A 20,408-nucleotide genomic window follows, 5' to 3' on the forward strand; every position below is an offset into this window, starting at 1 on the left:
CAGGAACCTGGTGGGCTGCAGTCCGTGGGGTCGCAAAGAGTTGGGCACGACTGAGCAACTAGTTACTTACTTACTTACAGCCTCTGAAATCTAGGCTAGTTACTCTCTGTGTCTTCTGGGTGCCTGTCATCCTGGAATCACTCTTATTTTTCATCATGGGGATTCATTCTGTGTCTGTCCCATGTTTGAGCTCGTTTCTTAAATGCCCTATTTTCATCATTCTTGGTTTATTCTTTTGTTTGTTGGTGCAGATTTTCTAGTCATTTCCTAAGAAAAGGTAAATGAGTAGTCAGATATGTGAGACCTTGGGTATTGTCCTCTTCCCACTTAGCTGTTAGTTTGGGTGTAGGATTCTAGGTTGGAAATCATTTTAACAGAATTTTGAAGGCATTGTTCCATTGCCTTCTAGCTTCTAGTGTTACTCCTGAGCACTCCAGTGCTGCTCTTCCTCCTGATCAGTGTAGATTTTCCTGTTAATTCTTCTCTAGAAGCTTCACATCCTTGGTATTTAAATTTATTATAATGTGTGTTGGTATAGATTTTCCTTGAACCAGTGTGATTCAGAAGTGTGTCCTTCCAATCCAGAAACTAATGTTTACTAGTTCTTTAAAAGTTTCTTCAATTATTTCTTTGATAATTTTACCTCATTAGTTATCTTTCTTTTTTCTGGAACTCTTATTTGGAACAGTACCTCTTGGACAGATTCTCTAGTTTTCTTTTTTTCTTTTATTTTTTTCTCTTCCTGGGAAGGTTTCTTCAGCTTTATCTTTGAATTCATCCAGTTTATTTTCTGTGTGTTTCTGCTATCATATTTTTAATTTCCAGGAGTGGTGTTTTGGGTTTTTTGGGGGGGAAGGGAGGAGTGGGGGTGGGTGGGTGTTCACTCTCTCCTTTTTTTAGCTTAAAAGTTATTTATTTATTTATTTGATTTTGACCACACTGTGCGGCATGCAGGATCTTAGACTCCAACCAGGGATGAAACTGGCTTCCCATGCAGTGGAAGTGTGGCATATTAACTGCTGGACAGCCAGGGAAAGTCCTTTAGGATTGTTCTTAAAATGTTTCATTTTCGTAGTTTGCTGTTACTAGGGTATTCAGTTCAGTTCAGTCGCTCAGTCGTGTCCGACTCTTTGACCCCATAAATTGCAGCACGCCAGGCCTCCCTGTCCATCACCAACTCCCGGAGTTCACCCAAGCTCATGTCCATCGAGTCGGTGATGCCATCCAGCCATCTCATCCTCTGTCGTCCCCTTCTCCTGCCCCTAATCCCTCCCAGCATCAGAGTCTTTTCCAATGAGTCACTCTTTGCATGAGGTGGCCAAAGTATTGGAGTTTCAGCCTCAGTATCAGTCCTTCCAATGAACACCCAGGACTGATCTCCTTTAGGATGGACTGGTTGGATCTCCTTGCAGTCCAAGGGACTCTCAAGAGTCTTCTCCAGCACCACAGTTCAAAAGCATCAGTTCTTTGGTGCTCAGCTTTCTTCACAGTCCAACTCACACATCCATACATGACCACTGGAAAAACCATAGCCTTGACTAGACGGACCTTTGTTGGCAAAGTAATGTCTCTGCTTTTGAATATGCTATCTAGGTTGGTTATAACATTCCTTCCAAGGAGTAAGCGTCTTTTAATTTCATGGCTGCAGTCACCATTTGCAGTGATTTTGGAGTCCCAAAAAATAAAGTAAGCCACTGTTTCCACTATTTCCCAATCTATTTCCCATGAACTGATGGGACCAGATGCCATGATCTTAGTTTTCTGAATGTTGAGCTTTAAGCCAGCTTTTTCACTCTCCTCTTTCACTTTCATCAAGAGGCTCTTTAATTCTTCTTCACTTTCTGCTATAAGGGTGGTGTCATCTGCGTATCTGAGTTTATTGATATTTCTCCTGGCAATCTTGATTCCAGCTTGTGCTTCTTCCAGCCCAGCGTTTCTCATGATGTACTCTGCGTATAAGTTAAATAAGCAGGGTGACAATATACAGCCTTGATGTACTCCTTTTCCTATTTGGAACCAGTCTGTTGTTCCATGTCCAGTTCTAACTGTTGCTTCCTGACCTGCATATAGGTTTCTCAAGAGGCAGGTCAGGTGGTCTGGTATTCCCATCTCTTTCAGAATTTTCCACAGTTTATTGGGATCCATACAGTCAAAGGCTTTGGCATAGTTAATAAAGCAGAAATAGATGTTTTTCTGGAACCCTCTTGCTTTTTCGATGATCCAGCAGATGTTGGCAATTTGATCTCTGGTTCCTCTGCCTTTCCTAAAACCAGCTTGAACATCCGGAAGTTTATGGTTCACGTATTGCTGAAGCCTGGCTTGGAGAATTTTGAGCATTACTTTACTAGTGGGTGAGATGAGTGATAGTTTTATTTTTGTATGAAGTTTTTTTTCCTGCTTCCTGGGTTGTCTTTTGCCTGTGGGCTTAAAAAAATTTTTTTTGTTTATATTTTTCCGATATCTGGTGATATGGGGCCTTCTTCATATCTATACGTTAGGCACTGGAACACTTACTGAAAGTGTTGTTTGAGTAGGCAGGATTTACTTCAGTAGGATAAGTTGACTGGGTCCTTCTTCTGAGAGATTTTTGATTCTTGGTGTCTGTAAGTCTTGTCTCTTAAACGATGGTTTGTTTTCCTAGAGAGAAATTCTGTAATCTTCAGCCTGAAGAGTTTAAGTTTGGCTGCCGCCTTTCTAGTTTAGCACAGAAAGGTGCCAAGTGTCTTCATGTAGTGTGTAGCTGTGCACCCAAGGCCTCTCTTTCCTCATCTGCGCCTTACGTGTCTCAGTCCAGAGTTCCCCTGGCTTCCATTTCCAGAGGTGAAGTCTGACTTCCAGTACCAATTGTGACAAGCTAGCTGTCAGTCGTATCCTTTTTTGTTCTCATGAATGTAATGTGTTTTTTTTCCCTGGCTGCTTTAAGATTTTTTTTTTTGTAAGTTTTTTTTTTTATTTTGAGGTATAAGTGATGTTTAAGATTACATTTAGATTAGATCACATGTATACAATATAATAATTCCATATTTGTGTATGTTGCAAAGTGATCACCACAGTCTAGTTAACATCACCATACATGGTTACAATTGTTTTCCTTGTGATGAGGATTTTTAAGATTTACTTTCTCAGCAACTTTCAAATATGCAAATATAATATTATTAACTATTGTTGCCATGCTGTACATTATATCCCCAAGACTTATTTATTTTATAACTGGAAGTTTGTACTTTTTGACCCCATTTATCCATTTCTCCCCCATCCCCCACTTGTCTCTGGAAACCACCAATCTCTTCTCTATATCTTTGAGTTTGGGCTTTTAAATTTTTATTGTTTTTTTAAGATTCCACACGTAAGTGAGATCAGAAGGTATTTGTCTTTCTCTGACATATTTCCCTTAGCATAGTGTCTTCAGGTTCTATGTTGCCACAAATGGAAAGATTTCCCTTTTTCTTAATGGCTGATTAGTGTTCTTATATACATATATATACATGCACACAGCACATTTTCCTTACCCATTCATCAGTTGATAGACACTTAGGTTGCTTCCATGTCTTGTCTATTGTAAATAATGCTACAGTGAACATTGAGGTGCAGATACAATTTTGAGTTACTATTTTAATTTTCTTCAGATAAACATGCAGAAATGGAATTCCTGAAACATATGGTAGTTCTTGGCAAGGATATGGAGGCTTTCCAGGTGGATCAGTGGTAGAAAAAAATCTGCATGCTAATACAGGAGATGTGGGTTCTATCTCTGGGTCAGGAAGATCCCCTAGAGGAGGAAATGGCAACCCACTTGAATATTTCTCCCTGGAGAATCTCATGGACAGAGAAGCCTGGTAGGCTACTTTGGGGTCACACAGAGTCGGACATGACTGGGTGTGCACACATGCGCGTGGTAGTTCTGAGCTTTTCTGAGGATACCCCACAGTGTTTTCCCTAGTGGCTACACCAGTTTACATTCCAGCCAGCAGTGTAGGAGAGTTCTTGTCTCCACATCCTTACCAGCACTTGTTATTTCTTGTCTTTTTGATGATGGCCACCCTAATAGGTATGAGGTGATACCTCATTGTGGTAAGATTTTTTTACTTTGGTTTTCAGCAGTTTGACTGTGATGTAGCTAGATATGATTTTCTTTGTACTTATCTTGCTTGGGATCATCAGTGTATAAATTTATGTCTTTCACCAATGTTTAGAATTTTCTGCCTTTTTCTTAAAAAAAATTTTTTTTGTCTTTTTCTCTCCTTCTGTGACTCCAAATTCATGTGTTAGACTACTTAATAGTGTCTAGCAGATAACTGCTTTTCAGTATTTTTCTCTGTTTCTTAGTTGGACTAATTTTTGATCTGTCTTCAATACTTTATCCATTCTCTGTTAAACCCATACTGTGAATTTTTATTTTAGAAAGTGAATTTTTCAGTTTGGTATTTCCATTTGGCTCTTTTTGACATTTTTATTTCTCTGCTGAAATTTCCAACTTGTTCATTTAGTTACAAGTTTATTTTCCCTTCTTGTCTTGAGCATATTTACAGGTGGCTGCTTTAAGATCTTTGTCTGCTAATTTTAATATCTGGGTTACCTTGTGGTTGTTCTCTATTGATTGTCTTTTCTCTTGAGTATGGGTCTCATTTTCTTGTTTCTTCATATGCTAAGAAATTTTGTATTATATCCTGCATGCTGTAATGATACATTGTAGTAACTCTGGGATTTAGTGTGTTTTTATGGAGAGTGTTAGTATTTTGGTTATTATTTGTATTTGCAAGCAGTTAATTTGGCTGAACTGAAATCTAAACTGTGTCTCCCTGAAGAGGAAGGATGGCAGATCTTACTGGATGCTTAGAATCTGTTCCACTCTTGCATAGGTCAGTGACCAGCCAGAGACATGGGTACAGTTCTTTGTGGTTCTCTCTCTTTGTGGTTCTTTATTTTCCACTGTGTATCTTCTCACTTTGCAGCTACTGTGGCAGCTTCAAACTCTCAATTTTCAAGGCAGTAAGATTGTATCTTTTGATTCAAATTTCAGCTGCTCTTTGCAGCTCAATCTAGGGGCCTTCTCTCAGGCAAAAGCTGTAGAAATAGGAAACCCATCCAATTCTGTTTTTTCCTTCCAAATATAGTCTTCTAACCAGATTCTGCCTGTTTTTGATTTCTCAGGTGCCTTTAGGTAGTTGTTTTATATACTTTTTTCCTGGAATTTATTGTTATCTGTGTGAATGTTGTTCTGATAAGAGATATTGGGTTATTATTACTCATGGCAGGGCATGTGGGGTGTGTATTTTTTTTGAAAGGTAAAAATCTCATGTTTTTAAAATAATTTAATTAATTTATGTATTTATTTCCTCCTTTCTGTATCTCACACACAGCATCTCAACAATGTGTGTACTATCACAATGACCACAGAGATTATTGAAAATAGGGTAAAAATTTGCTTGTGCTTTCCATGAATTTCCATTCCATAGTTTTGAAAACATTTTGTATACATTTAGCCATTAAATTTTATACTGTATTCCATGTACTTCTTATCTAACCTGTGTCAGCAAGAATGTTACTGCTTGCCATCATGGGAGCAGAGTTTCCCAATTTTTGGCATTTTGATAAGTTTATCTGTGTCTTCCATGTGATGAGAAATCAATTTTACCAAACATAAGATATTTTATTCATAGTTTTTTCCTTGAATAGCTGAAATATGTTGCTTGGTTTTCTTCGGACAAAAGTAAAGTGTTGCCTTTGGAAAATCAGATGTTGGCCTTCTGGCTGAATTCTTAAGTGTACGTGGTGCTCCTTCAGTCAGTAGTTTCAGATTTTGGTTTTTGTTTTCAAAAAAGTTTTTTCAAATTATAGTTGTTACTAATTTGTTCTCTTGTAGTGGTGTTTTTTAAAGACTTCTGTTACTGGAATGTTGGATCCTTATTACTTTATTAAGTGATTGCTTTCTCTCACTCTTTTAATTTCTTCAGTTCATTTGATTCCAAAACTGTTCCTCCTTTTTACCTTCTTGTTCTCTGTTGTATTATCTGTTGTATGTATTTTCTATTGGGTTCATTCAGGTTTAATCTTTATTTTTGGGGGGGAAAAATTTTTTTTTTTTTTTTCAATTTCTGATACTTTCCTGAATTCCGTTACCTTCTTAGTTTTTTGACATCTGATTTGTGTTATTCTTTCATGTCTTGAGTCATTTTTCTAGCTCATTTTGAAATGGTTGGTTATAAATTCATCTATTTAGTGGGTGAATTTTCCTGGTATGCTTTTATTATCAGGATGTAATTCTGTGTCTTTTGCTTTTTTCCCCCTTACAATTTCATGTGATTGATCTACATCATTTTCTTGCTTTGGTTTAGAGGGTGGCATTTCTTACAGAGCTCCCTCTGCTGTTGTTTTTGGGAACTCTTCAGAAGTTTGGCATTTGCTTTCTAAGATTTCTGAGGCTTTGCTCTCTTCCCCACTGTTCTTATTTCTTTATATTCATTATACTTAATGTGCTCATTTCCGATTGCATGCTCAGTAGTTTATGCTCATTGGGACGCTGTTAGTGAGAGAGCAGTTGACCATAGAGGCTAACTGCTCCAGCTTTAGACTTCAAGGAGATGCAGAAATCCTTCTAGTTATAGCTATTTGGGGGGGGGGGGGGGGTCTCTCTTCTCAGATGTGTCAGACACTCTGTTTCCTTCTGCTTCTTCTCATACAGTGCAGGTTCTGTTGGTGATTTTTTCCCATGTACTATTTTAGGGAGATTTATGGAGATTCCTTGTCACCTGGTTTTGTTGTAAACATAGGTTTGGGGGTTTAGGGATGCTCAGAAACATTGCCACTGGTTCCATTGCCCTGAATCTTTCTAATTTATCACTCTTTAATTTCTGTTTATGGTGTTGCCTATTTCTAATTTGATAATCTTGTCTTAATTAGATTATAAATTCCTCTAAATAGTGCTTGAATCTTAGTTCAAATACTGTTTTGTGTTAAAAATAGCTTTTACAGCATAGCCCTGGACATATATGCAATATGTCCTATCAGTCATCAATTGGAAATTTGTCAGTCTAGCGTAATTATAGGCTAGTTTGCAACCTCGTAATGGGAGGATTAATAGTTACTCTTACAGATTGAAGGGAAACATAGAGCTATCAGCTGGCCGACCTGTCCATGAAGTTCATTCATATGTCCTCTTTGGCATATATGCTGTAGTCTGGTCTAAACAGTCCTGCAAGACATCAATCTAATGTACTAATATTTCCAAAAAGTCCACAAAATAATAAGCATCATAGAAACATATAGTAACATAGAAAATGTTATTTGACAGAGATAGCTCATTACTGTCACAGTCCAAAATATTGTAAAAGAAATTTAGAAACTCTTCAGTGAAGCAGTTAACATGGTCAAATTAATATAAGATTCTTTTGAAAGACTAATCCCAAACAAAGAGGAACTGAAGATTGACCAATTTGTTTATATGAAGAGGCAAAGGGGTGAGGATGAGATACAATAGAATTTGATAAGATTGTGGTGGGAATTAAGGAACACAAATAATAGTTTGAGTTAAAGGAAGCATTAGATTAGTTTTTATTGGGAAGTAATTTTAAGGCTCTTTTTATCCTAATAACATCTCACTTCTTTTGCTCCTGAATCTAATAATCTAAAAAATCAGCTAAGAAGTCAGTTCCTGAAACACGACAGAACTTTATTGATTTAATAAAACATTCTAAGCTATATTGTTATGACGTTGGTGTTTATTTTTTTTAATGTTTCTTATTTTTACTTCATTTGTCTTCCTTATTTAAAGGAATTAGGTTTTTAATTCTAAAGATAGATTATTTACTTTGTAATATGTTCCATTTAAAATTACTCCTAATTTTTACCTTTAAAAAAATCTTTCACAGGCCTCAACAAATAATGAAAGCTCTAATCACAGTTTTGGAAGCTTGGGATCTTTGAGTGACAAAGAATCAGAGGTGAGTAACTTCATTTTAAATATGTTGCTATTGAAGGAAAAGTTGGAATCACCTTTTTTAAAATTAATTTTTTTCTTCCTTTAATACTTGTGCTAAATGTTAATCTTTGTTTTTTATAGGAGCATTTTATTCTGTTTTAGAAGCATAGCATTAGACTGAACACTATTTGACATTAGAAAGAAAATATAATTTCTTTGGTTATGTAGATGAACTTTTATATTAATGGTATAGATGTTCTTCAGTTGCTAGCCATTCATGATTCTAAGAGATGAACGTGATTTTTGTAATACGTTGTTTTTCACCGTTTTCTACTATTTCTTGTTATACTTCCCTCTTAGTTTGGTCCTGAGCAAAGGTTTGTTTACTTTTTGAGATACAGATACACGTTTTTTGTTTTCTTTTTGAAATTTCTTGTGGGATTTCATGCTATTGGTTTTCACTTTACATGGTTAAAAATATCTGAAAAATTCCTTCCTTTCCCACCCACTTACTCTTCCCACTAAGAAAATACATGGAATTTTATAAGTAGGTATTTGGATCCATGGTATAGTTCACGTTGAGCATGATGTTCTTGATGGCATTTTAAAAAATATTTAGACAGGAGGTTCTTTGGGTATTAGCATTCATTTGTTGATGCTACAACTTCACTTTTTGCAAATAAAAGTCTGTAATACTTCTTCTCAGATTACAGAGTTCTGTCACTTACTTTTCAACATTTGTGTGTGTGTGTATGTATATTTCCCATCAGTGTTAACTTATTTCTGTTTGATCCATTTTAGTCTTTTTTCTGCTTGGTTTAGTGTAGATTTATCACATGATAATAATACCAATAGGTCATTAGCACACTCTTAGCCATTTAGTTTGGTGTTCAGTGGAAGGAGAATATTAGCAGCGGCATCTTTTTAAGCCCTGTTGTATTGAAAGCATCTAGGAATCTCTAGGTAGACAGTTTTGTGGAGTTCTGTGCAGGCACCCTGACACTCCAAAGGAGTGTGGCATAGGGCTCTCACTCATCAGGCTTTCCCTTCCACAGAGACAACTGGCAGGCAGCTGAAAGGACTGTGCAAGTGACGGGACTTTATCTGCAGTAGGTTCCCTTGAGGTAAGCGTTAGTAGCCCCTGTAGCACCAGATTATCACAGTTCAGCTTTTTTTTTTTTTTTTTCCAAATTAATACACACTGAGTCCTGAAGAATTGTAGGTTTAGATCTTGTCAAAATACATTTTTTCAAAAACCATATCAAGAATGTTTCTTGGATTTTGGAACATTTCTTGATATTTCCACAGGTTTGGGTCTATGTAGTAATTTCACATGCCTCCTCTTTCATAGGGTTTTATGTTATGAAGGGTAATAAAATAATTTTAGATATTTCTCTTTTATGTTCACTAAACCTGGTGTTTTTGATAGATTTTTCTTTCTTTCTTTCTTTTTTTTAATAGAAAAACAGGAAAAGTTAGATCACCTGTAATGGTTATATATTTATGTCTTCCTTTTAGGTACCCATATTCCCAAGTAAGTTGTAGATGCAATATTTGAATTCTTCCAAAAGAATCAGTTTGAAAGAAAATAACCAAAGAATTCTAAGGCTCACTTTTGGCTGTATTTTATGTTAAAAAAAGTTTTTTTAAGACCTTAATGGTATTTGCACTGAAATACAATTTGGTTAACCGTTGGATGTACTTGGCTTTCTTTTGACATTTGGGGTCACAGTAGAAAATTTTCAAAATCTTTTGGCTCTTGCTGTTTTGTGTTCAGCATCTGGAATTTTTACAAAATAATGGTTAAGTGGCATAATATTTTGGAAATGACTACAGATTATATGTTTTCCTTAAAATTTGAAGAAGGAAATTTGGGGGCAGGGGTTTCTCTTTTAAGAAGTGATTTGTCTGGAAGACTTTGTTTCACTACGAGATGGCTCAATTAATGATTTCCCTTAGGGTGATACTTCATGTACATCACAGTACAGATTCTCATGGGTCATGAAGTAAAGTTGTTGAGAGCAAAGAGCTACAGGATAGAAGTACTTCTTTTTTCCCCAGTACACGTAATAGTAAGGTTTATGTAGTATTCCATTGTCTGCTGATGTCATTTTATTCTTTTGGTAATCCATCCCCTGAACCATAACATTTTTTATTTTTTAAGATAATAGTTTTTGTTTTTATAGACAGCAGAAGGTTTATTAATTTTTTTTAATAGCATTCTCTACCACCCACCCCTACCTCACCCTGATCTCCATTCTCTTAGCTTTTCTTCCTGCTATTTATTTCCACATTATAATATAAATATTATGCATATCTTGCATTTTTGGTTCATTAATTGGGCATTTTACTTCCTTTTAGTATTTATGAAGATTTTAGCCTACTAATAATATCCCCCTGGTTTCTAACCTCTTCCCAGTACTGTTTTTCAGACACTAAGAACCTCTTGTTTTCATCTATCCTTTTACTATTAAAAGTGAAAAACATCTGATATTCAATGTTAGGTTGATTACTTCAGCTGAAATTTTCATTGTAGTTTATATGTGAATCACTTCATACATGAGCTTGCCTTTTATTTCTAAATGTAAAATTGTAAAACAAAAAGGGTTGTCTTTTGATGAAATTGTCCAGTCTTGGATGAAAGAAATTGCATCAGTCTTGTTTTGCTTTATTTTACATCACTCTAGGGCTGTTCAGCAGTCTCTAAAAATGTAGTTTCAGGAAGCATTTATTACATATCTGTTATCTTCTAATCTGTATGTCTAAGCACAGAGAATATAAAAATGAGTAGGACACAGTTCTTGCTTTCACATGAGATCAGTGTCTAGTAGGACAAACAGTTCCATAACCAGTGTGGGCTGTGCTACAACAGATGCAAGCACGAGGTACTATGGGAGGAAAGAGCAAGAAACCTCTAATTCCATCTGCCTGCAGGGGAGAGGTAGGGAAAGAGGAAAGAGAGGTCTTCCCTCAAAGAAGAGATGATAGTTGAGTCCTGAGGAAAGCCTGTGGGCTCATCTCAGAGGACAAGGACAAAGAATGAGAAGAAAGCAGGCAGCGGTACTAGGGTGTGCTTTTGCGTGGAAGTATGGCATGTGGCAGGCTGCAGTCCATGGGCTCGCAGAGTCAGACACGACTGGGCGACTGAACAACGACAGCATGGTTTTGTTCAAGATGTAGGGCCGTGATTGTCAATCCTAACTGTCCTTTAGCTCATCTGAGGAGCTTGGGGGAAAAAACAAAAACAAGCTGCTTGGGTGATTGACCTGGTTTTCCGACTTCTTATATAGAGAAGATAATGCAAAGATGCTGAAAGATAGGCAAAGTCAGAGTTTAAGTGCCCTTGTATTTCATAGTAAGGAATTTGGACTTCTTTCTAGAAGATGACAAGAAGGGAAACAAGACAAGTAGAGATGAAGAAGGCTCCTTAAGGGGGCAGTGAATAGGATGAAATGAGAGGACGATGAAACCCAAGTTGGGAAGATCATTTAGTTAAGGAATGCTGTTGCCTTTACAAAACTCCAGGGTTAACCAGAGAGAAAACTTCAAGTGGGAGTTCTAATTACAGTGCTCTCAAGTTTGTGTTTTGGACTTTGCCTTCTTTGGATTCTCTCAACTATTGATACTATAACCACCCAGGCCCATGCTGCTCAGACTTTAATGTGCAAGTGAATTACCAAGGGTTCTTACAGATCTGGAGTGGGTGTTTGCATTTCTAACAAGCTCTCAGATTCCACTAGATTTTAAAAGTAGGTTTTGATGACTGAATGAGGGTAGAGAAGGAGAGGGAGGAACCTCAGATTATTTATAGGTAGTTAGCCTGGAAAATCCCATGGATGGAGGAGCCTGGTGGGCTGCAGTCCATGGGGTTGCTGAGGGTTGGACACGACTGAGCGACTTCACTTTCACTTTTCACTTTCATGCATTGGAAAAGGAAATGGCAACCCACTCCAGTGTTCTTGCCTGGAGAATCCCAGGGACGGGGGAGCTTGGTGGGCTGCCATCTCTGGGGTTGCACAGAGTCGGACACGACTGAAGTGATTTAGCAGCAGCAGCAGCCTCAGATGAATGATTATGTCTTTGAGTGAGATAGACAACACAGAAGGAAGATGAATGGGTTAGCATAGAAGGTAACACATTAGATTCTGGACAGTTTTGAGTTTGAATACCTGTGAAATGGCCAAAGCAGAGGAAGCTATCTGGAGCTCCAGAAGGAGGTTAGATTGAAGATGAAGACTTAGTGGGTTTTGGCACACAAGAGTGCAAAGACATTATTTGCCTTTTTTATAGTATCGCTAAAACATATTTGGCTTGTAAATGTTCATTTCATCATGAGTTTACAGTGAAAATTGCCAAAGGCTGTAAGATTTGTGATGACATCATTACTGATGATTTATTGATTGTGTACTTGTGTGTTCTGGTGTTTTTAGTTTTATCTACTAAAATGTTAAAACGATAGTTACATCCCACATAAACAAAGACTCTTTGGGGTCCTCAACAATTTTTAAAAGTTTGTAGACAGGTTTGGAGACCCAGAAGTTTAAAAACCGCTTTTAAAGATGAACTCATAGTGTATGTAATGCTAGGAAATGTGAGCAGGCAAGATGGGTGTGCTGGAGAAAGAGGAGGAGGTAAAGGGGTGGATACAAGAGGAGCCAGCGGAGAAGGAGAATAATGAGGAGGATTAAATGTCATGAAAGTCAACTAAGATAACAACTAAAAAGTGACTAAGAATTTGTCACTTAGGCTTAGTGTTAGTAGCCTAATGAGAGCAAGATGCCAGATAGTAGTTGATTAAGGAACAATTGGACAGTGAGCAAATATTGACTGCTCTTGGAAGAACCTTGACTGTAAAGAAAGGGAGGTGGTATCCAGAGTCTTAACAGACTTGACTTATTATGTGCTAGGGAGAGGATCATAGCAGACCTTTGATGGGACAGGGACAAGCAAAGTGCTGAAGAGAGAGGAGGAACTAAAGTAAACTTTGCCCAGAGGTGGTATGAAGTTCCAGACTCGGTGGACAGGGTTAGTTGTGGACAGGACTGACTAGGAACAATCTTTCCTCTGATCAGTGAACTTCCATACCTGATAACCTTTCTCTTTCTTCAGAATGAAAATAGAGAGTATCAACTAAAGGAGAAAATCTTGAGTGGATTGTGGGTGTGAGGAGAATAATAAAAAAAATTTATGGGAGAGACAAGGAAGGAGCTTACAGGGGAGAGGAGTCACTCACCTTATTTAAATGTCTTCGGATACCTGAAGGAATTAGAGACATGGTCTGTGTGCCTTACCTCCTGGCAGATTATTATTATTTCTGGCAGTAAGTACAGATTATTTTATGAGGATTAGATAAGGAGCCCATGTTTCCTTTTATCAGTGTTTTCCACCCATTTGCCATTCTCCTTGCAGGATCCTTTTGTCTCCTTTTATACAACTTCTGTATAACCTGAATCATAGTTGAACAGTTTAAAATACATACTATCCTTTTCTAGAACTAAACTTTTTTCTCCCCTTCCTTCTGGGTAATTATCAGTTCTTTTACCATGTATCCACTGGCATTGAATTATTGTTTATTTTTTGATCCAGGTGCATTTGGGGGGATATTTGATTTATTTAGGGTTAAGGATTTTTAAGTTACAGATACACAGAAGCTGGAACAGTTGTTGCATCTAAACATTTAAACTTTGGTGCACTTTCAGAATTGTAATGATTGTAATGAAAGAGGAATATGATATAGATTCATTGCCTTGATTTTCTTCAGAGAAGTGTCAACAACCTCAGATATGTAGATGATACCACTCTAGTGACAGAAAGCGAAGAGGAACTAATGTTGATTAACGAAAGCCATTTTATGAAAGATCTAATTAACTTTCTCATTTGAATTTAATTTCTAGAAATAGTCTTGGTATTTAAATCCAAATTTTCCCCCTCCTTATTTGAATTGAAGTTTTACGGTGTTGAAGACACTTTGAAGCATTAATGCTTAGTTTTATTCTTTTCTAAAAATAATTTTTAAAGGGCCACGTTGTGTGTGTTCTTACTTTCATATTTTGGAGGAAGTAGAAATCAAGAACACTAGGGAATCAGAACTAAAACAACCTTACTTGGCTTTGCTGCTGCTGCTGCTGCTGCTAAGTTGCTTCAGTCGTGTCCGACTCTGTGCGACCTCATAGACAGCAGCCCACCAGGCTCCCCCGTCGCTGGGATTCTCCAGGCAAGAACACTGGAGTAGGTTGCCATTTCCTTCTCCAATGCATGAAAGTGAAAAGTGAAAGTGAAGTCGCTCAGTCGTGTCCGACTCTTAGCGTCCCCGTGGACTGCAGCCTCCCAGGCTCCTCCGCCCATGGGATTTTCCAGGCAAGAGTACTGGAGTGGGGTGCCACTTGGCTTTAGGGATGCATTATTTTCATGTTTAGAACAAGTCATATTATTTATATAGTTCTTTAATAGTTTTTTAATTTAAAAATCTCCTTTTTCGCATTAAATTATGCATAGACATATATGAATTGATTAAATGGTATGATTGATTCCCTGGTATTCGTGAATTGCCTGGATTAGGAGAGCATTTTCTGTTTTTACCTTTGTTTTAATGTACATCCCCATCTCTACGTTTTTATATTGCCTTTTGTCCTCTACATATTCTTTAGCTGAAATGTTTCCTCTATGAACACTTAGTGACCTTAGATTGATTGGAAGTTATGATTTTATTTGAAAGTAGAGGTAATACTTGGAGAAGGAAATGGCAACCCACTCCAGTGTTCTTGCCTGGAGAATCCCATGGACGGAGAAGCCTGGTAGGCTGCAGTCCATGGGGTCGCACAGAGTCGGACATGACTGAAGCGACTTGGCAGCAGAGGTAATACTGGCCTTGAATTTCAGGTTTTAGATTGATTTTTAAAATTCATGTAAGTTTTACTTCTCTCTCTTCCTATATACATACATACCTACATACACACACACACATTATAACCTGGACAGACCTTTTCTTTAAAATTCATTTAAGTTTTACTTCTCTCTCTCCACACACACACACACACACACACACGTTATAACCTAGACAGACCTTTTCTTTAATGTCCTAGTTTGAGAACCCAGTAAGAAAGAAAACTTGAAAAATTAATTTAGTGGTGTATAGTTAAATGTCAGTGAAAGTTAGATTTTTATACCTGTTTCTCCCTAAATGAATTACTTTGTTTTTTACTTTATTCTGTTTAAACCTACTCTGTTTCTAAAGATTGTTAGATATCTAGTTTTACTGTCCTCATCAACTTTAAGAAATATTCTTTGTGTCCTGTAACCTGCATTATTTTCTGAAATGTTTTAGCCCGATTAATGACCTTTGTGGTGTTCTGTTTGATTTAGTTCCTCTGTCTTCTTTACTTATCTTCCACTGGCAGTATTTTCTCACAAACTTCTTACTATAGTACTTGGTGAGATTAGTAGGATTTTGTATCACCAATAAAGACATTTTCTCAGTAGGGGAATAAATGTGTTTTTTTCTCTCTCTATTAAGACTAATAGTCAAACTTAGAAATTATAGTTTCTGTGAAATACTTGGAATTACTTGGAATTTCCTTTTATTTAAAAAGAAAAAATTGTATTCAAATAGTCTACCACTAAACATTAAAGAACATGGTTTTTTCTTCTTTGACCTTATCCCATGGCATGTGGGAGTTAGTTCCCTCACCATGGATTGAACCCACACCACTCCATTGAAGGGTGGTGGAAGTCCCTAAAGGACATGTTCTTACAGGAAGTATATTCAGTTAGACTTATGGAGTATCCAGTGCTAAAATATGTTATATGACAGAGTTCACAGCAAAGGATGTGGTCTGTCCTGGTTGACTATATGTCCTTAGTGTCTTGGAAGGAAAAACACTGGAAGTCAAATGTTGGCCCAGTACTGACTGGCTCTGTGTTCCTGTTTCCATAAAGGTGGAGGACTGTGTGTGTCAGAATCACCTTTCCAAAATAAACACACTTAGGCTCCCTTCTTAGAAACTCTGATATACTCTGTCTAGATTATTTTTGATTTCTTATAAATCAATAAATCTTGATTCTGTAGGCCAGTTATTTAGTTGGAGAAGGCAATGGCACCCCACTCCAGTACTCTTGCCTGGAAAATCCCATGGACAGAGGAGCCTGGTAGGCTGCAGTCCATGGAGTCACTGAGAGTAGGACACAACTGAGCGACTTCACTTTCACTTTTCACTTTCACGCATTGGAGAAGGAAATGGCAACCCACTCCAGTGTTCTTGCCTGGAGAATACCAGGGACGGGGGAGCCTGGTGGACTGCCGTCTATGGGGTCGCACAGAGTTGGACACGACTGAAGTGACTTAGCAGTTAGCGGTTTATTTAGAAAACAAACAGCTGTTAAATGTCCCCCCACCCCCTTTTTTTAGTGTTTCCCTTTTTAAAAAAGTACATTTTTAGTGGGGGTGGGTGATTTTTAGAGCAAGAAAATTCTAAGCTGATAAAGCAATATTTGAAGAGAAAAATTCCAGGTCACTTTAACAATGAAGACATACTTTAAAGTGGACTCTGGTATAGCACTTAAGCATCATAGAGGCATAGTAAATATTTGTTGAATAAATAAATTTGATAACAGCCTTTAGTTGTCACATAATACACAAGCAGTTTTTGTGTCAACATATAATTCTAATGTGTTCATCAAACCAAGGTTTCTAAACATTATTGACTTTGGGGGCCAGATAATTCTTGGGGTGGGGAGAGAGTTGTCATGTGTAACATAGGATACTTAGCAGCATCTCTACATGATACATTAGATATCTGTAGCCCATCCCCTGGCCCCCACCCCGAGTTGTGGCAACTGAAAATGTCTCTGGATATTGCCATGTATCCTTTGGGGTAGAGGCAAATGTCCTCTGGTTGGGAACCACCCCATTAATGAAGGAGGGAAAATAAAGTCTTAGCATGTTACATGTGGAGCTAGATGACATTTCTGTTTAAGTTTCACGTCTCTTCTGTGAAAACAGAAGCTCAGAGAGGTTAATTTGCTACATATAGTAAGTTAATAGTTAAAATTCTCCAGTGTCTTATTTGAAAGTGAAGCTTTCAACTATTGTTCTGTGCTCTCTCTGTATAACTAAAGTGGTATATTACTTATAAGTTAATGACCCTAGTTAGTCTTTTGAAAAAGAGTGGTATTCTTTTTTGGAAATATTTAGTTTTAAGATGATTTAGCATATTCATCAAATTTGCCAATCCAGGATATGCCTGGACTGACAGAACTTCACAAATGTTTTTTTTCTGACAAATATGTTTTCACACTTAAGTACATTCAGCACAAGTTGACAATACTGAGAAATTTGGTTTTAGTATCTTATACAGGCATACCTCAAAGATACTGCCGGTTTAGTTGCATAGCACCACAATAAAGCAAATACCAAAATAAAGCGAGTCACATGAATTTTTTGGTTTCACAGTGTGTATAAAAGTTATATTTATACCATAATCTGTTAAGTGTGCAGTAGCATTTTATCTGAAAAAGCAGTGTACATGCTTTAATTTTTAAATACCACTTTAAGAAATGCTCACCATCTTTTAAGCCTTCATCAAGTCGTAATCTTTTTGCTGGTGGAGTGTCTTGCTTCAATACTGATGAGTGCTGACTAATCAGTCAGGGTGATTGTTGCTGGAAGTTAGAGAGGCTCTGGCCATTTCTAAAACAATGATGTTTGCACATTAATTGACTCTTCCTTTTGCCATTGATTTCTCTGTAGTAGTAATGCTACTCAGTTCTGTCCAACTCTTTAGAACTCCATGAACTGTAACCTAGCAGACTCCTTTGTCCATGGGATTTTCCAGGCAAGAATACTGGAGCGGGTTGCCATTTCCTACTCAAGGAGATCTTCCCAACTCAGGGAGCAAACCCACATGTGCATCTCTTGCATTGGCAGGTGGATTCTTTACCACGGAGCATGAAATTTTATCATGAGATTGCAGCAATTCAGTCACATCTTTAGGCTCCATTTCTACTTTTAGTTATCTTGCTGTCCATCACATCTGTGGTTACTTCCTCCACTGAAGCTTTAAGCCCCTCAAAGTCATCCATGAGGGTTGAAATCTGTCTCTTCCACATTCCTGTTAATATTTTAACCTTTTCCCATGAATCCCAGATGTTCTTAATAGCTCTAGAATAGTGAATCCTTTCCAGAAAGTTTTCAGTTTACTTTGCCTAGATCTATCAAAGGAATTACATCGAAGGAATTTTATGGCAGCTATATTTTATGTGCTCAGGCGCTCAGTTGTGTCTGACTCTTTGTAACTCCATGGGCTGTAGCCCGCCAGGCTCCTCTGCCCATGGAATTTTCCAGGCAGGAATACTGGAGTGGAATGCCATTTCCTTTTCCAGGGGATCTTCACAACCCACGGATTGAACCCACATCTTTTTTGTCTCCTGCATTGGCAGGCAGGTTATCACTGGTGCCATCTGGGAAGGCCACAGGTGGCTTATAGCTTTACAAAATGTATTTCTTAGATAATAAAACTTGTAAGTTGAAATTACTCCTTGACCTGTGGGCTGTAGAATGGATGTTTTGTTGGCAAGAATGAAAACAACATTAATCTTGAACATCTCCATCAGAGCTCTTGGATGATCAGGTGCATTGTCAGTGAGCAGTAATATTTTGAAAGGAATCTCTTTGTTTCTGAGCACTGGGACTCAACAGGGGGCTTAAAATATTTAGTAAACCATGTTGTAAACAGATGTGTGATCATCCAGGTTTTGTTGTCCGTTTATAGAGCACAGGCAGAGTCGTAGTATTAGTTGTTCAGTCGACAAGTCATAGCCGACTCTGCAACCCCATGGATTGAAGCACGCCAGGCTTCCCTGTCCTTCACAGGTTTGCTCAAACTCATGTCCATTGAGTTGGTGATACCATCCAACCATCTAATCCTCTGTCACCCTCTTCTGCTGCCCTCAGTTTTTTCCAGCATCAGGATCTTTTCCACTGAGTTGATTTTTCACATCAGGTGGCCAAAGAATTGGAGCTTTAGCTTCAACATCATCCTTCCAATGAATATTCAGACAGAATACAGGCAGAGTAGATTTAGTAATAATTCTTAAGGGTCCTAGGATTTTCGGAATGGTAAATGAGCATTGGTTGTAACTTCAAGTCACCAATTGTAAAAGCCCCTAACAAGTGAGTCAGCCTGTCTTTTGAAGCTTTGAACCCAGGCACTGACTTCTCTCGAGCTATGAAAGTCCTAGGTGGCATCTTCTTCCAATAGAAGATTGATTTGTTTACATTAACCTGTTGTTTACTGTTGCCACTTTCAGTAATTATCTCAGCTGGTCTGTTGGATAACTCATTGCAGCCTCTATATCAGTACTTGCTGTTTCACCTTGTACTTTCATTGTTAAGGAAACAGCTTTTTTCCATAAACCTCATGGACCAACCTCTACCTCTTCACACTTCTACTCTTCCTCACCTCTCTCAGCCTTCATAGAGTTGCTCTGGATTAGTCTTTGGCTTAAGGGGATGTTGTGATTGGTTTTATCTTCTGTCCAGACCACTCAAATGTTCTCCATATCCCCAGTAAGGGTGTTTTGCTTTCTTACAGTTTGTGTGTTTACTGTAGTAGTACTTTTAATTTCCTTCAAGAACTTTTTCTTTGCATTTACAACCTGACTAACTGGCTCAGGAGGCCTAGCTTTCAGCTTGTCTCTCAGATTTCAGCATACCTTCCTCACTAGGCTGTATCCTTTCTAGCTTTTGGTGAAAGTCAGAGATGTAGAACTCTTCCTTTCATTTGGACTCTCAGAGGCCATTGTAGGGTTACTAGTTGGCCTAATCTCAGTATTGTGGTGTCTTAGAGAATAGAGAAGGCAATGGCAACCCACTCCAGTACTCTTGCCTGGAAAATCCCATGGACGGAGGAGCCTGGTAGGCTGCAGTCCTTGGGATCGCTAAGAGTCGGACATGACTGAGCGACTTCACGTTCACTTTTCACTTTCATGCATTGGAGAGGGAAATGGCAACCCACTCCAGTGTTCTTGCCTGGAGAATCCCAGGGACAGGGGAGCCTGGTGGGCTGCCGTCTGTGGGGTCGCACAGAGTCGGACACGACTGAAGTGACTTAGCAGCAGTAGCAGAGAATAGAGAAGTGCAAGGAGAGGGAGAGAATGGCTGGTCAGTGGAGCAATCAGAAGACACACAACATTTTATCAATTAAGATCACTGTCATATGGTTACAGTTTGTGCCACCCCAACACAATTACAGTAGTAACATCAAAGATCATGGATCACAGATCACCATAACAAATATAATAATGAAGAAGTTTTAAATATTGTAAGAATTACTAAAATGTGATCCAGAGAGAGAAAGTAAGCAAATGCTGTTGGGAAAATGGGATCAAAAGAGTTGCTAGATCAAGATTGCCAGAAACCTTCAATTTGTAAAAAATATGACATCTGCAAAGTGTGCAGTAAAGCAGAGCTCAATAAAATGAGCTATGCTTGTAC

General features: G+C 38.0%; 1 protein-coding gene across 4 annotated transcripts in view; it reads left to right on the forward strand.

The window, feature by feature from the left end:
• TLK1 (tousled like kinase 1) overlaps window positions 1-20,408 on the forward strand; it is a 181,335-nt gene that overhangs the window by 88,379 nt on the left and 72,548 nt on the right. For 3 of the 4 annotated variants that reach the window (XM_025275065.2, XM_025275068.2, XM_025275077.2), the window contains one exon: window positions 7,869-7,940. In XM_025275065.2, the coding sequence (XP_025130850.1) occupies window positions 7,869-7,940 (72 nt within the window). Of the gene's footprint in view, window positions 1-7,868; window positions 7,941-8,973; window positions 9,043-20,408 lie in introns of those variants that run through there. The other variant, XM_025275073.2, reaches the window with a different exon arrangement.

The sequence above is a fragment of the Bubalus bubalis genome, chromosome 2 (genome assembly GCF_019923935.1).
Source record: "Bubalus bubalis isolate 160015118507 breed Murrah chromosome 2, NDDB_SH_1, whole genome shotgun sequence".
Lineage (NCBI taxonomy): Eukaryota > Metazoa > Chordata > Mammalia > Artiodactyla > Bovidae > Bubalus > Bubalus bubalis.